We start from the raw sequence: 16,423 nt of genomic DNA on the forward strand, positions 1-16,423 counted from the left end.
GGAGGGGAGGGAGGGAAAGAAAAAGCTGATACCCAGGGCTCAAGTAGAAAGAAAAGGTTTTGAAAATGATGATGCCAGCATATATGTACAAATGTGCTTGATACAACTGATGCAAGCTCAATAACATGATTTATTAAAAAAAGAAGTGTCATCGATCTCCCCCGTCCCACGATACCTCACACAACTCCGAAGGAGAATGTTGGATATGCTGATTAGCTTGGAGTCAACATTCATTTTCCTACTCAGAAAGGTAGACTAACACCTAAGAAAAGCTTTACCTCGGGAGGCCAGGTGCCAGGCCAGCAGAACATGCCTCCCTTCCACATGACATGCCAATATTGCTTCAGTGGATAAATACCGTAAAACAGAACAGAGCTGGTTGGAAAGCAACTCCAAGAACATCCTGTTCACAGCCAGGGTCTGGGCAAGAACCTCCTGCCTCTTGGGACATCAATTCTGACAGTTTGCAATATCAATGCAGTCCAAGTCTGGGCCCCTTATTATTGTTAGGACAGCAAATGGGAGGAGACAGACAGACACTCCCTGGGCGAAGGAACACAGGTAGTTGCTGGCTTGACATGGATTGCATGTACGCTGATTCGGATGGTAGGGCGAGATGCTTGAGAGCAAGCTCGCAGAATCAGGAGATTCGAATTTGGAAGCAGCTTCAAGGTCACCGGGCTCCTTTCTCTGGCTTCGGAGACCCTGACCATCTTTCACACACAGGGCACTTGGACATCATGCCCACCTCCTCCTCCTTCTTCTCCCTGCAGCCTGGCAGGCATCAGCTCTGCCAAGTGCCTGCACTGCCACTTCCTTTCCCATTCACGGCACAGGGCTGGCTCAGCACCCTATCTGCCAGGCACGAGTCCCTCCCTGTGCCTAGGACCCCCCACCCCCACGTCCTTCCCAAATCCTGTCTGCCATTGCACACACAGTCATGGAACTGTTCCCTAACTGTCCTTGTTCCTTCCGCGTCCTTAATTCCAAGGCCATTTTGACTGTGTTTCCAGCTGAATACAAACGGTACTGCCTCTCGTAGTTTAATGCCTGACTGAGGCCACTGGACAGCAACGCCTTCAGGGAAGGGGTAGCTCGCTGTCCCCGCCCAGTTCTGCAACAGTATCCATTTCAAAAGACTCTCCTACCCCGAATTGTCCCCATTTGTTACAAGGTACAAATTGAACGTGACTAGGATAACATTTGGAATGCAACCAACTTAAAACAAAAAAAGGGGAAAAGTTATTCTCTGAGAGACAGTTCCACTGATCAAAGCCACCCCTTTGGAGGAGAGGGACAGTGAGGCAGGCGGCGTTTGTCCTGGGCCGATGGGTACGGGATTATGTAGTTGTCTGTCACACACACAGTTTTTTAAGCTCCCAATGCTGTCTGTACCTTCAGTATGTAACCAGGGCTTGACCAGAGTGCTGACAACCAGAACGACCACCTTTCCAAGGAGGGGAGGTGGCACTGGGGTCAGAGTGGGGAAACACGCATTGTTCTGTTCATTCTCAAAGTGGACGGCAGGCATTATGAAATGAGGACACTTATCCGCTCAAAGATAATCAAGATACGGCGAGCTGATGGTTTCTGTTAACTGTCCAAGGGACTTTTGAAAGCAAGCAAATTAACCTAAACCTTTTTTAGTACTTCTGGCCAAGAAACCCTGGCCTGTGCAGAGCACTGTTTGTGGGGAGTCCCTTTCAGCACGGAGGGTGGAAGAAACACAGACTTTAGATCTTGGAGCCTCAGTGCAGCACTTTTCACGAGCCATTTGTACTGGAGGTAGTGAGAATTACGGACCCAAATGCGGGAGAAATTAGGCATCTAACCCCAGTTTCCCCAGACATTTAAAATAAGGCTCTATGTTATCAGATGCGGAGCTCTGGAGGTGTGGCAATTATGCCTGGGGCTAATAACTGCAAGGTCAGCGGCTGGAAGCCATCAGCCACTCCTCTGGAGACAGATGAGGCTTTCCGCAAAGAGGGACAGTCTCAGAAACCCACAGGGGCAGTCCTACCTGTCCTGTAGGGCCGCTCTGAGTCAGAATGCACTTGATGGCAGGGAGTTTTGTTTGGGTTTGGTGTAGTAAGATGGCTTATGGCTTGAAAAACACTCAGAATAGTAGTCACTGTACGAGGTGTGAGAAGACAGAGTCACATTCTCTAGTGATTCACAGCCCAGCTGGTAAAACAACACAACACAACACAGTCAGGTAAACATACTGGCCCAGGGCTGCAGCGTAGACTGTGCTTCTCCCTCTCCAAGTATTGACCTTCATGGTCACCGTGTCAACAGCACAAGGGCCTAGGCTTGAGTCTGCTCTGCTCGGCAGTGATACTCGGGGCCTGGCACTCACTAAGGATCATGGCTGATGGGCTGAAGACCATCTTTAAACTTAGCTCCTGTTGTAGCGAGACCTCAAGCGTCCACTCACTGCTAATGCTTCTTTCCTTTCGAGCACAAAGTCGGATTACACTCACCATCTATCCCTTTGCGGTGAGCTACGGCCACTGTGACTGATTACGTCCAACAGACTGAGAACAGAAGGGACCTGCCTGCCTTCGACTGTTCTTTCTATAGGGTCACAACAGCAAACTCCGAGCCACCTGTGGAAACGGCCGTCAAGAAATCCAACCGCATGTTGCAATGGGCAAACCCAGGGCAGAATACCTCGGTGGTGCTTTGAAAAGCGAAGTTGTTGTTGCTTTGACGACTGGGGAACCTCTACAAAAGGTGGCCGGGGACACACTTAGAAGAGGTGACACACTGCAACTGTGGTGCTGGTGAAGAGCAGGGACCCTCCAAAAGGAGGAACCCCTGAATCTGACGAGAAACGCATTCAGAATGTTCCTAAGACGGGAGCACGGCCAGGCTTGGACTGGCTTACCTGACCGGGGAAGACCAGCAGCTAGACAAGGATGTCTTATTTGGCAAACAAATGTGGGAAACTCAGCGAGAGAGGCCATGGAATAGCCGCGAAGGACTCAAAACACAGCAGCGGTCAAGGGGACGGCGCGGGGCTGGGCAAAGTCCTCATGACGCAGAGCTGACTTGCTGGCAACTAACAACAAAAATCTCCCAGTCAGAGCGCCCCAAGGCCAGCCTTCAGAAAGCCGAGAGGCGGCTTTGGGTTTACATTCACAGCAGGCCAAATCGGGTCTGCTCCCTTACCGTATATGCGATTGTACTGCAACATACTGTTTCCCCGAAAATAAGACAGTGTCTTATATTAATTTTTGCTCTCAAAGATGTGCTAGCTCTTTTTTTCAGGGGATGTCTGATTTTTCCATGAAGAAGAATATGGTACACATTTATTGTTTTATTAAAAGAGACTTCGCACTTCCTGTCTGCTCCGGCTGTGCTGCGGCCAACAGTGAGCTGCACTGCGGTGCCTGCTGCTACGGTCCAGAGTCCAGAGTTATGGTAGCTTCGGGAGGCCTTATTATCGGGGTGGCCTTATTTTCAGGGGATGCCTTATATTTCAGCAAGAGGCAAAACTGTAAGTAGGTCTTATTTTCGGGGAAACAGGGTAGATATGTTCATTTTCTGTGTTTTGTTTCTAAAGGCAGAGTAGACCAGGCAGGACAGAGGTTGTATGGCTTGTCTATATTTACTCTCTAAATCATAGGTTCCCAAACTTCTTTGACCTACTGCCTCCTTTTCAGGGAAAAAAAAAATTACTCAGTGGCCCTTGATAATTAAAAACGTTTGTACTAAAGCCCCTAATCCAGGATAAAGTGTAGGTATCTGCTTTTGCAGAGCTCCCTAGATTGTTCCTGTGCCATGGGGGGCAGTATCCCCACTTGATGATCTAGATTTAGTAAGGTAAAATGTTTGCTGACCCCTTGAGCTACAGTGAATTATCTGATGTGCCGCTTTAGACTCTCATCCTTGTAACTCCCACCATGTGTCTGGGTAACCCATCAAGCGGATTGGCTTGCTGGTAATGCAAATAAGGCACGAGGGACGGCTGTGGGGGTGGGACCAGGCAAATAAAGCACATGGAGCTCTGCCACGAGGAGGGGTCGGTTTGTTATCCTGGTAAGCCTATAATGAGCCATCTTAGAGGCAGACAGGGGGATGTCACTACTCTCAAGACAGAAGAGCCAGGAGGGGAGTACAGCTGAGATCCCAAGAGATGGAGAGCTGGGATACCAGAGACATCAAGAAGAGGCAGCAACACAGAAAAGCAGCCGCAGGGGTCATAGGACCAAGAGACCTGTAGGATACAGAGCGAGAAAGCCAAGGGCCTTCTGAACAAGGCTGGCTATTGGAGTGGGTGCTTTTATGTGTTTCCTCGCTGACCCTTGGAGCAAGAAGGCTGAGTATCTTCAGGCAAGAGGCTTGCTGCTGGAATGGGTGTCTCAATGCACTGATTGGCAGCACTAAAAGAGCTTTCTAACCCAAGTCAGAGGCCAAGGGGACTGGCCATGCCTATTGAAATGGTGCAAAGGAAGCTTTCCTGATCAAAGAACTGTATTCTGAGTTGCTCCTGAACCTGAATTGTAATCTGTTGCTTCCCTAATAAAGCTTATAACCGTGACTATTGTTTATGAGTTCTGAGTGGCCACTGCAATGAATGATCAAACCCAGTGGAGGGCAGAGCGCCACAGGCAGGAGACTTGGGGTCAGAATCAGCCTTGGGCAGCTGATGCTGATGCTGGTGCAGCTCCCTCTCCTCTGTGACATTAGAGTAGCTCAGACACAGCTCCCACACCAATTCCACACTGCTTTTCTAAACAGTTGGGTCTAACTACACTAATGTCCCTCAATATGGAATGACACGTCTTAATATCTTTGCCCTTGTAGAGTCCCTTCCCAAGCTCTCAAGAAATAAGCCCAGATATCAAACGTGGCCGGATGATTGAATACAAGCTAACCCTGCAGAAAAGTTAACTAACCAACTCTTAGGTTTGTGAGAAGTAGTAAATCATTGGTTTGTTATGGTTTGTTATGATGATGGAGCCTCCATCAACCTGGGTCCCCGAGTGACCACAGCGAAAGAAAGCAGCCTCCGAAGCGCAATCACTGGGCAGGAGGGCTGAGCAAGATGTAAATCCCAGAGTTAGCTAGGTTGCATAACTTAACCCATCGCAACACTATAGATACTAAGAGTGGAATAGGGTTCTATCCTAAATCTGTACTATGAGGCTCTGGCTCGAAATGGATACCAATAACTGAAAAAGTGGGGACCCACGCAGATGAAAGCGCCAAGCCATTTAGCAAAATGAGAACTTGGGAGGTAGCTCACGAACCTCATAAATGTGTAGCTCTAGAAGACGAAGTTTGGAAACCAAACATTAATAGTGTGTTGTTGGCTGCTGTCGGCCAGCCTGGAAATGAATTATGGAGAGGAGATGAGCTCAAGGGAGAACTGGCTAGTCTGCAAACAAAAACGCAACAAAAGACAGACCTCCCAAAACCTCAGGGTCTCTCAAAGCTGGAACTGCCAAAGGCTTTTCACCTTCAACAGTAAGACTGAAAGTTTAAAAACCTGTGAACACAATACGAAATATACTGCTATCGAGCTGATTCTGATTCACAGTGACCTCATACAGGGTTTCCGAGCCCAACCTCATTTCATACCTGCCGTGTGGTTAAGTGCTTAACCCGCAGTGCAACCAGGGCTACAAAGACAGATTCATGGCAAACCTTCGGGGTGCGGACAGGCGTTACACCACTGTGAGCCCTTCTCTGTCGTGAGGTGACGTGCAACAAAGACCAGCTAGGATGTAAAGCTTTTCCAGAGACGCTCTCTTAAACCTGGAGAGGCGAGGAAGCAAGATCGCAAAGACGTATGTCCTGTAAGGGCCTATGGATGTGGTTACTGGCACAGGGAGTTACTTCTCGGGAATTGAACGGAGAAGAAGAGTACAGGGTTTTTGAGAACTGGCTACTTCTCAATAACCTGACGAGACTAAAAGAGGCGTGGTTACTTGAGACTCCACTCAAGCTTCCTATGTGGCCAGGAAAGGCACCCAGAGGGTAAGCCAAGGGCCCAGAGAACCATGGTGCGGGAGCTCCTCTGGGGCCTGAAGTGGGGCTCCGGGATCACGCCGCCCACCCGGGCAGAGCCCACAGCACGTGCCTAGGAAAGGGCCGGAGCTCCGAGGGTGGGAGGGAGGCAGCAGTGTGGCTTTCAATCCCGTCCTCCATGAACTCTCTTCCTGCCCGGCCTGCAGAAGGGCAGGCGGAGAGGTGCTGCTAAGTTCAGGGAGTTGCGTGGGGCCCCAGAGAGCGTCGCTCAGAAGTCCTGAACGGACGGCAAAAGGGATGGGGCAGCTGGTTAGACTCCTGGGGAAGAGGGGGGTTGGTTTGTGAACTGGAAAAATAATGAATTCAATGACTGAGACCCAGAGGGGATTTGCTTCCCTCCCATTTTTGCTGTTGCACGATAACCTTGAGGGTCAAGATCGACAATGTTGCTTTTCACCTCCCTCACTGACTGGCAGTAGTGGTGGGATGTCCGGACGGTCATCGAACAAAAAAATTCCCCCAAACTCATTGCCCCCATGTCCATGCTGGGTTTGTGCTCCTGTAAAGAGCTACAGTCTGGGGAGCCCAGGGGCAGCTCCACCCTGACCTAGGGCGGCTATGGAAGATCCCAGGCGCCATATGATCAGAGGCTTGTGGCTCTAACCTCAAAACCCGTGATGAAGATCGTCTGAGGGTTACCATTTGTATCTCTATTGGAGCGTTATCATCACAAAGACGTTTCCTTAGACATTTTGGGTAAAAGAATATCATCCTGCCTTTCACCCAGTAGCTCTTACTGTTCATGCCAATAAGGTACACTTCAATCACATTTGCATTTTTCTGTGTACTCAAGTTTTCGCTACTGAGGTGTCTCTTCATACATATGTATCTCGAACAATGTTCTAAAGCTACAGACGGAGCTCCTTGTACTGGGCTGTGAAGTCCCAAGATGACACGCGGGCAAAGGTGGAGAGCAGACTTGGACGTTCCCGTGGTCTCGTTCTCTCTCCTCACATTTCTTGGTGGGGGGTTGTTGCTTGTTTTCTGGTATCAATATAAATCCCTCACCAAGAGGGAACTATAAAATACCCTGGAACTGCAGCTGAGAAACGCTCGAACAATAGGCATGCTTTGTTATTCAAAGTCCTTAAAGCTGCACCTTCCCCAAATCTCCACTGATCCCTTCTCCAGTGGGGCTCCAATGGCGATTTCATCTTGCTGATCCTCTTGCACCCCCTCCACCCCAGTCAAACTCATTTGGCCTCCCCTCAAATGTTCACTTTCTTTCAGCAACAGGTTAGCCATCTCTCCTCACTGCTAGTCCCTCAGCACTCCTGCGCTGCCCAAAGGCTCCAGCCACATGTTTTGCTAAAGGCAGTTTTCTCCCCTCAGTGGAGTCCTGTTGTCCACACTTCAAAACGACTGTGTTCCCCGCTACCTCCGAGTCCCGTCAAAGGAAAGACAGCGTGACACTTATTAACCTGTGCTGGGAGCTGATGTGTCTAGATTGATTGGAAAGGGTTTTCTGTGCTCTGCTGACAGTGAGCTACAAGCCATTTCTCAGATAAAATGCCACCCTCTTCCTTGGGATGGAACATGTGTACGAGGTACTGCCTATCTCCAGATGAAAGGGTTTTTGACAGGTACCATAAGAAGGAAAAAATGATATGAAAAAAACTCAATACTTAGCCTTTGAAGGGACCCCGGGATTCCAACTAAACTGCAGAGTGAGATAGCAGGTGTCACCTGCCTGGTCTCGGGTCCAGTGGATCGGTACCTTCTCTGAGATGCGGTGATACTTGGTGGCGGTTGTAGAAAAGACAGAAGGTCGACGGGCTGGCAACAGGGGCTATTGCTACAGTCTGAGAGTGGAAGGATGAGCAAGGGCCTGAGCAAGCCGTGGGGACAGAGGCGGGGCAGGCTCTGTCATTTCTGAGAAACCTCTGATCGCACCTGGAGATTTAGCGGATGTGCAGGGGAGAGAGAGACAAAGGCAGACAATGGATGCTCTAGAAGAAGATCATCTGGAAGCCAGGTAATCCTGGGTTCGAATCCAAGATCCACCTGCTGTGTGCAAAGTAACCTCGGACCTTCATGCAGCATCTGCCTCTCAGAGGTGTGACACAGAGACCAGTGATGACATGCTTGGCGTGTCTGACATACAATTCCTTCCATATGATGTAAGCTCTGCGTATTGGGAAAAGGCTGGCCTGGAGAACGGAAACGATCGCTTCAGTGCAGTCAGGTTGTGCTTGAGGTGCTGCTTGTAGCTTGTTCCGGCAGAGCTGTCTGATGGGAAGCCGGAAACACAGACTTGGAATTGTGGAGAGATGTAAGGGCCAGAGAATCCAGGTGACAATTGGCCGCTAAAGCACTGAGATGGATTCTTTAGATTTCCCGGAAAGGGAAGAGAAGGGAGATGATTTCTAGGACGATCACGGTAGAAGAGGCTGGAGAGGGATGAAAAAGCAGCAGCAGATATTCCGGATCGAATTCTTCCTGCTGTGAACGCACTGAAAGGCATGGTAGGGGATCCCTGCTCCCGGGTGCCTTGGGAAGTAGCTGTGAGGCAGCCAGGAGACCCGGGCACTGGGCAGCCCCGCAGGAGGAGGCTCGGAGTTGCTCATACCTGCTCCGGCCCTTGGGCAGATGTGGAGGAGGGGGAGTGACCTGAGAAGTCAAAACACCTTTTCTACAGCCAGATGCCACTGACTGACATGGCCCCTCACATCAAACTCCTCGTGAAGGCTGGGAGAGCTTTCAAGTGGCCGCATCGGCACTCAAGGGTGATCGGTCGCATCTGCACAGAACAGATGGAGCCCAGCTTCATCCAGGCCTTAACGTGACTCACGATGCTCTTGCAGACGAGATAAGGAGACAAAGAAATCATACACAGTATCATTTCAAATGTGCTTCGAGATGCTACGGTAGATGGTACAGTTTGGTGTGCTCGTGTCTGATTGAACCCAGGCTTTGGGGAAAAGTCACTCCCACTATCATGACCCCAGTCCTGCCTTTCAGTTCTGGCTAGACTGGAGCATGTCCAACGGTACAAGATAAGAGCTCATGACACACGGAATCTAGGTCAGATACGCCCTCTGGAACAGAAATGGGAGTAGTAATACCAGGAGAGTAGGGGGATGGTGGGAGGAGGGGGGGAGAGAAGCTGATATCAATGATTGCATTGATGGACACAAAACCCTCCCACCCCACCCCGCCACACACACCCAGGGAGATGAACAACACAAACGTGGGTGAAGGGAAACAGTGGTTGGTATAAGATATGAAAATAATAATACTTTATCAAGGTGTCACAAGGGTGGAAGATGTGGGGAGGGAGGGAGAAAAAATAAGCTGATACCAAGGGCTCAAATAGAAAGTAACTGTTTAGAAAATGCTGATGACAACATATGTACAAATATGCTTCATACAATCGATGTATGGAATGTTATAAGAGCTGTAAGAGCCCCCAATAAAATGATTTTTAAAAAGCGTGTGGAAAAATTATTTTAGTTCTATTTTCCCATACTTTTGAAGCCTCCTCCCTAACCCCCACCCGCAGGGAACAAACAACAGAAACGTGGGTGAAGGGAGACAGTGGTCGGGGTAAGATATGAAAATAATAGTGTATATTTTATCAAGGGGTCACGGGGGGATGGTAGGGAGGGGAAAAAAAGGAGTTGATATCAAGGGCTCAAAAGAAAGTAAATGTCTAGAAAAGAATGATGGCAACACATGTACAAATATGCTTCATACAATTGATGTATGAAATGTTACAAGAGCTTTCAGAGCCCCCAATAAATGATCTTTTAAAAAAAAGGCTAGGGGTTCATGACAGTGTCTCTAGGCCATGGGCTTATCCCATTGTACCATGTCTAGCAACACTTGGATGGGCAGGCAGGACACCTGTTTAGCACATCTAGAGGTGGCACAGGGCTAACAGGAATAAGGAATACGTCAGACGCCAGAATCACTGTGTTTTACAGAGTGAGTTCAACACGTTGGCCAACAACAACACGACAATGTACTGGGGGATCGATGTAAAGTCCTGCCACTGGGTTCAACACACCAACCACATCCCAGAGTGTACAATCAAGACCCGAGGGCGTGGCTGGCCGCAAGCTGCGGCGTGACAAACAGTCTGAGCTCATTCAGAAGCAGCTAGCTCCATCTTCGACTCTAGTCACGGAAGCCCAGGAGGTAATGGCTAGGTAGACCACATTTGGAATATTATGTGTAATTCTGACCGCCAGATTGTTCAGAGGGAATGTAACACGTTAGTGTGTTCGGGCAAGGGGAACTGTGGAGATGGATCTGGAAATCACATTTACCGGGGCCTGATTCAAAGAACCAGACATGTTTGGCCCGGCTAAAAGAAGGCTTAGAGAATATATCGAAACTGCCTTCCAAATAATTGTACTATTGCTGTACGGATGAGATGTGAATAAGTTGTGATGCCCCAGAGGGCAAAAGGCGGAAGGTGTTAAGGACGGATTGTTTTCCGCTTCACCGGAGAAACTTTTTGTCTCTCACAGAGAGAAGGAGCCCCGACTGCTCTTGGCGGTCACCTGAGTCTGGAGGACTCTTGAGGTAGGTAAATAGAGAAACTAGCAAACCGCCTTCTAACCCGTGCTTTCATACAGATGCTGGCGCCAGCCCAGGGTGTCAAAGGGCAGTTGGGGAGTGGTTAGCCAGTCACCTCAGCTGGGGGCAGGAGAAACAGAATGGGCCGGATGTTGGCCGATCCAGATTTTTGCTTGATTCTCCTGAATTAGAAACCACCCAACGAATCACTGTTAAACCCATAATCTCTCACTAGCAAAATAAACACAAAAACTACTGCCGTAATTTAGCAGCATCTCTATGCTGTTCAAAGGCTTTCTCTTCGGGCAAGACCCCAGAAAATGCCAGGGGACTTCACAATGAGAATTTTCTGATCTGTGTATTAGGTCTTCCTGATCACTCTTGGTCAAAAAAAAAAAAAAGACTTCTTCATGTGATTATGAAATTATATCTCACATATCACCTCTTTTAATACATTTCAAAATTGTATAACATAACACGTTCTTATTTATAAAACTGAGCAAGGGGGCACATTGTGACACTTTTCTCCCTTTCAGCATAGCTAGGACTTGATGGTGTCCAGGTCAGCTTTGACATGCAGATCACATCTCTGATCAAGGGCAGAGGGAAGGCTCCCCAAGGCAAATGGAGGCCTACGGAAGGGCTGCTTCCTTTCATCGGAGAACAAGCCCATCCCTCCCCAGGGACTTACATGTCCTGGTGGCTCACTGAGACGATGCTGCGAGGGTCTGAAACAACTCTTCCCGAGAGGAAGAGAGCCAGGATCTGCAGGGCATGTGTGCAGCCCTTGAAAGATCAATGGGAACCTGAGGCTTTCTGGGCCTGTCGCGATCACGCATGGTAAGGGTGCTGGAAAGAGCACCTCCTCTTAGCTTTGAAGTCTGAGGAAATTTAGTGTGAATAAGAATCCCCAGTGTACAGTCTGGCAGGTAGAATGTTCATTATTACCCAGAATTCCCTAGACTTATGTGAAGAGGCCTTAAAAAAAAAAACCCCAAAACACACCTTCGATGGGATGCAGGAAGTTCAGGAGAAACTGGGGATTTGTTTCATACATGAATGAGACTCGGGCATCTCCTGAAGCTGCACAGATCCTCAACTTCCATCAAGGAACACCGCTGATGGCCCTTCCACCCAGGTCCTTGGGGCCACGGCCAATGTAGCTGTGTTGGCCAAGGGTCCAAGGCAAGTGTGACCCTCCTGGCCATTCTTGCACCTGCCCCGGGCCAGATTCCACAGCTGTTCCACTGCTATGGAGTCCCCAAGTGCCTGCCACCTCTGTCGCCTCGCGTTGTACTTTACCAGTAAACTTCAGGCTGTGTCCTTCTCTCCCATCTCTACACCGTGTCTGTCTATCTCTCCTCCCTCCCCACTGGGCCAAGTCCTCACGAGCCTACCTGGGCCTTGCGCTTGACTTTCCTGGGTAAGCCCTCTTCTTGCTTATTATTTCCCACTTCTCCTTGATCGGCTCCTCCCTGCCCCCCCCCACCACCCCGCCCCCCAATCTCATTCCCCGCAGGGACACTCTAGGGAAACACGGTGCAGTGCGCACCTCTTCCTCTGCTCCCGCCCCTCCTGTTGGCTCGGCCTTTGGAGCAACCCAGTACTGTCTGGCTTGCCTTGGGTCCACCCTTCACACACAGGACCTTGCTCCTCCCCAGGCCCTCATTCCACTCTCTTCTTCCAACTGAGGTTGCCGGATCTTTTGCCCGGGACCCTCCTGACCTGGTCTTTCTGCATGCCCTCATATTCTCATCCCCGCAGCCATTTCCTGCTTCACTCGCTAGCTAAGCCAATCTTGCGTTGACAGAGGCCCTGCCACACGCTGTGATGGGCGACGGGTCAACAGGACAGACGCCCAGGAATCTTGACTTGGCGGTCACGATGGGAAGAAATCAGCGTGAGTGTATCTCACAGTGCTCTATGAGCACGCGGAGGGGACAGTGTAGACAGAGAGGCATCAAACGTCCCTCTCTAACCGCGTGGGTGTACAGTGGGGGCAGGCACGCTGGAGATCATACTTAGGTAGGAGAGTCTGTAGCCTCATTCACAAATAGGCCCTCATGTAGCAGTAAGCAACTCAGTCTTTACGAGACTATAGGCCAGGGCATTTTCCTCTGGGCCTGGGCGGGGCCTGGGCGGGGCCGGGGCTGGCACACGCACCTGGGTGCCCGGGTGGTTGATGTCGATGGCGTCGCTCCAGTCGGTTACTTTTCCCGGCAGCTCCACTCTCAGCAGCAGGCTCGGCAGCAGGTCTTTGGTTCTGCAGTCTGGGTAACTGCAGATCTGATGGTACAGTTCGTGATGAACTGAGCACTCTGGGGGGATTCTTCTGCAGTAAACCTCAAACTTTGGGGTATCTGCAAGCGAAAAGGAAAAGAGCAGCCACGAAGAGTGAGCCTTGCAGACAAAGATGGTGGCATCACACGTAACTCAGTGAGCCAAACTTCTCAAGGTGGGACGATGGATCCTTCTATTTAAACACTCTTCATGGGATCACAGGTAACTCACAACAGAAACTTCCAGAGAGAATCTCTGGTTTGTCTTATTTTACCGTAAAATACCTTTGATATTTTCCTTGAGAAGCATGGTTACTGGGCACTTGTTATGGAAAATTATCCGAGGACTAGGGTCTTCTGAGAGGGTTAAGTACGTCACTCCAAAGTGCTCTTGACATGTCAGTGTTATCGCCCTAGAACAGAAGCAATGACAGCGCTGGTTTAGAAATAACGGATGCTTTCTCTCTTGGTACATGCATGTTTGAATTTGCTAACTGCCTATACTACAGGCACGGATCTGTTTCCTGATCAGAGGGGTCATGTAGATTTACACACTACACGATGTAAGATTAAGGAAAGGAAAGTGCTCCTGGACTCCTACCTCGTCAGAACCACACGAACCTTGTGCTAGCCTTTCCCTGACCTTTCTCCTCTCCTCTAGGTTCTATTTTTGTTTTTGAAGACCATTTCATTGGGGGCTCTTACAACTCTTAGAAAAATCCATACATCAATTGCGTCAAGCATATTTATACATATGTTGCCATCATCATTTCCTAAACATTGGCTGAGCCCTTGGTATCAGCTCCTCTTTTTCCCTCCTCCGCTCCTCCCAACCTTGTGACCCCTTGATAAATGATAAATTATCATTTTCATATCTTACACCAACTGTTGTCTCCCTTCACCCACATTTCAGTTGTTCACCCCCCTCGGGGTGAGAGGTAGGTTATGCATCGATCGCTTGTCCTAAGCTCTAATCTGTACCACTGGACATGCTCAGGTCTATCTAGAACTGAAAGGCAGGGCTTGGTTCATGATAGTGGAGGGTGAGGAAGCCTCAATGAGCCAGAGGAATATTGTAATTCATAAAAACAGAGATATTGGCCTATATGCCTATTTTTATATGGCAATATATTGAGGAAGTAGGCAGACTTTGGGCTTCTGCTCAAGGCCTCCCTCAACACAAGAACATTTTTTTCTATCAACCTGGCATTCTGTGATGCTCACCCTCCTGACATGATTGTTGAAGACAAAATGGGCACATAAGCAAATGTGGTGCAGAAAGCTGATGGTGTCAGACTATCAAAAGATCTGGGATCTTAAAGGCTTGAAGATAAACAAGCAGCCATCTAGCAGAGAAGCAACAAGCCCACATGGAAGACGCATACCAGCTTGTGCGATCATGAGGTGTGGACGGTACCAGGTAACAGGCATCAGAAGACCCAAAACAACAAAAACATATTGTTGAGAACAAGGGAGGTTGAAGCAGAGACCCCCGAGCCCATCTGTAGACAATAGGACATCCCCTTACAGAAGGGTCACAAAGAAGGGATGAGTCAACTAGGGTACAGTATTATACGGATGAAGCACACGGCTCTTATTCCTCAAAGTTTCTAAGTAAATTTTGGCAGTGGTGGTGCTGACATGCTTTAGGACTCGAGGAGTTAGGGTGAACTCTTTTTAATGCTAAGGATACCTTGCTGTTGCTGTTCGGTGCCATCAAGCCGGTTCTGATCCACAGAGACTCCACATACGAGAGAGCAAAGCCATGTCCAGTCCTTTGCGGTCCTCACAATTGTCACGATGCTTAAAGCCACTGTTGTACATGCTGCTGTCAAACCACTTCAGGGTGCCTTTCTCTTCCCCACTGCACCAAGTGTGCTGTCCTTCTCCAGGGACTAGTCTCTGCCGATGCCAGGTCCCAAGTCGATGAGGCAGTCTCGTCCACATTGCTTCTAACGAGGCATTGGCTATTCTTCAGGACGGACCCATCTGCTCCTCTATGCTCCCTGACAACACCGCAATTCAAGAGCATCAAGTCCTCTTCTGTCCCCTCTTCCTTCTCCAGCTTTCCCACACTCACAAAGCCGCTGAAATATACGACGGTGTGGGTCAAAAGCAGCTTGGTCCTCCCTCAAAGTGATCTCTTTGCTTTTTCACACCGGAAAGAGGTCTCCTGCAGATTTTCCCAATACAATATGTTGATTTCCTGACTGTTGCTTCCACAGGCATTTGTTATAGGTCCAAAAGGAAAAAAAAAAAAATCCAAGAAAACGCCCACCTTTTCTCTACTGTGCCTAATGGCTGTATTTGGTCCGTTTGTGAGGATTTCGGTTTATGCTGAGGTAGGCTCCACACAGAAGGCTCAAGTTTTCCCAGCTTCCAGCAGCAAGGTTGTGTCATCTTGCAGGCTGGGAACAAGATTTCCTCCAGTCCTGACGGTGCACTCGTCTTCGTAGTCCCGCTGCTTGGACTCGCTGCTCAGTCTACGGATGGATTAAGTCTGCTGAAAAGACACAACCTTGAGGCATAACTTCCCTGATTTTAAATCATGCAATGTCCTCCTTCTGCTCAAATGACTGCCCACTGGTCTCCGTACAGTTTTCACAGGAGCATAATGAAGAAAGAGTTCTGGAATCCCCATTCTTTGCAGTGTATCCATGGCTTGTTATGATCCACACAGTCAATGCCTTTACAGTCCATAAAAAACAGCTAATCGTCTTTCTGCTAGTCTTGGCTTTCCATCAAGATCCGGCTGATATTAGCTACGGTATCCCTTCCTCTACAGTCTTTTCTGAATCAGCTTATAATATTTGTCGTCGAGTTTCATGAGGGGATTATATTTTATGGAGTACCCACTTTGGCTATCGGGAAGAAAGATGTATTATCTACAACTATAGAAACTGTTGTGTAGAAACAGGCTGCCCTTGATGACAGGTAAGTTTTCTGATTTAGACTGCCAGATGACCACACAATTTCTTATCAAAGCAGGAAAAATAAAACCCTCTCTGGCATACGTGACATGGACTGATGGCTCTAACTTATCAAGGAAACTGGATATCTGTCAAATGTAGTTCCCAGTTTACACTGAACAATGGGAGTCAAGCATGCACTCAGTGTCCCGAACAGCCCTCTATTTGCAGGTCACTGTGGCAGGTGTGAGAACTTCCCCCAAACTGTCCTTGTCTCAAATGCCCACGTGAATGGTCAGAAGCATTTGGGGAAACCACGTAAGTGACACCGTTCCATGTGTGCTGTCGGGTGGGAGGAGGAAGGAGAGGAGGTGATGGGGCAGGAGCAAGTACATTCACTTTTAGAGGACGATCCTTGGACTAAAACCAAAGTTTCCCTCCCAACTGAATTTTGAAGAACTGGGCAAGCCAACTTGAAAGAACTAGGGGCCAGGACTAGTTCAGCTTACTTTCAATGAAATTTTAAGCTTAATACTTATAGGAAGGGTTAAATTTTAGTAATAAACCACCAGTCTTTGAATTCTTAAGAATTGTACACCTGATACCCAGAGTGGGATATTCTTCCAAAGGCCGCTGTCCAGGCTAAAAAGTAAATTTTATTTATCAACATAA

At 48.8% G+C, this 16,423-nt stretch overlaps 1 protein-coding gene across 1 annotated transcript in view; it reads right to left on the bottom strand.

Annotated features, from left to right (window-relative positions):
* The window catches only part of VPS13B (vacuolar protein sorting 13 homolog B), an 809,204-nt gene that overhangs the window by 22,838 nt on the left and 769,943 nt on the right, over nucleotides 1-16,423 (bottom strand). Inside the window, exons 51-52 of the mRNA XM_004697697.2 lie at nucleotides 13,128-13,255; nucleotides 12,727-12,923 (exon numbers count right to left, since the gene is read on the bottom strand). Coding sequence (XP_004697754.1) covers nucleotides 12,727-12,923; nucleotides 13,128-13,255 — 325 coding nt within the window. The remainder of the gene's footprint in view (nucleotides 1-12,726; nucleotides 12,924-13,127; nucleotides 13,256-16,423) is intronic.

This window comes from Echinops telfairi, unplaced genomic scaffold (genome assembly GCF_000313985.2).
Source record: "Echinops telfairi isolate 266 unplaced genomic scaffold, ASM31398v2 ScPeMD7_1;HRSCAF=3_0, whole genome shotgun sequence".
In the NCBI taxonomy this organism is placed as follows: Eukaryota; Metazoa; Chordata; class Mammalia; order Afrosoricida; family Tenrecidae; genus Echinops; species Echinops telfairi.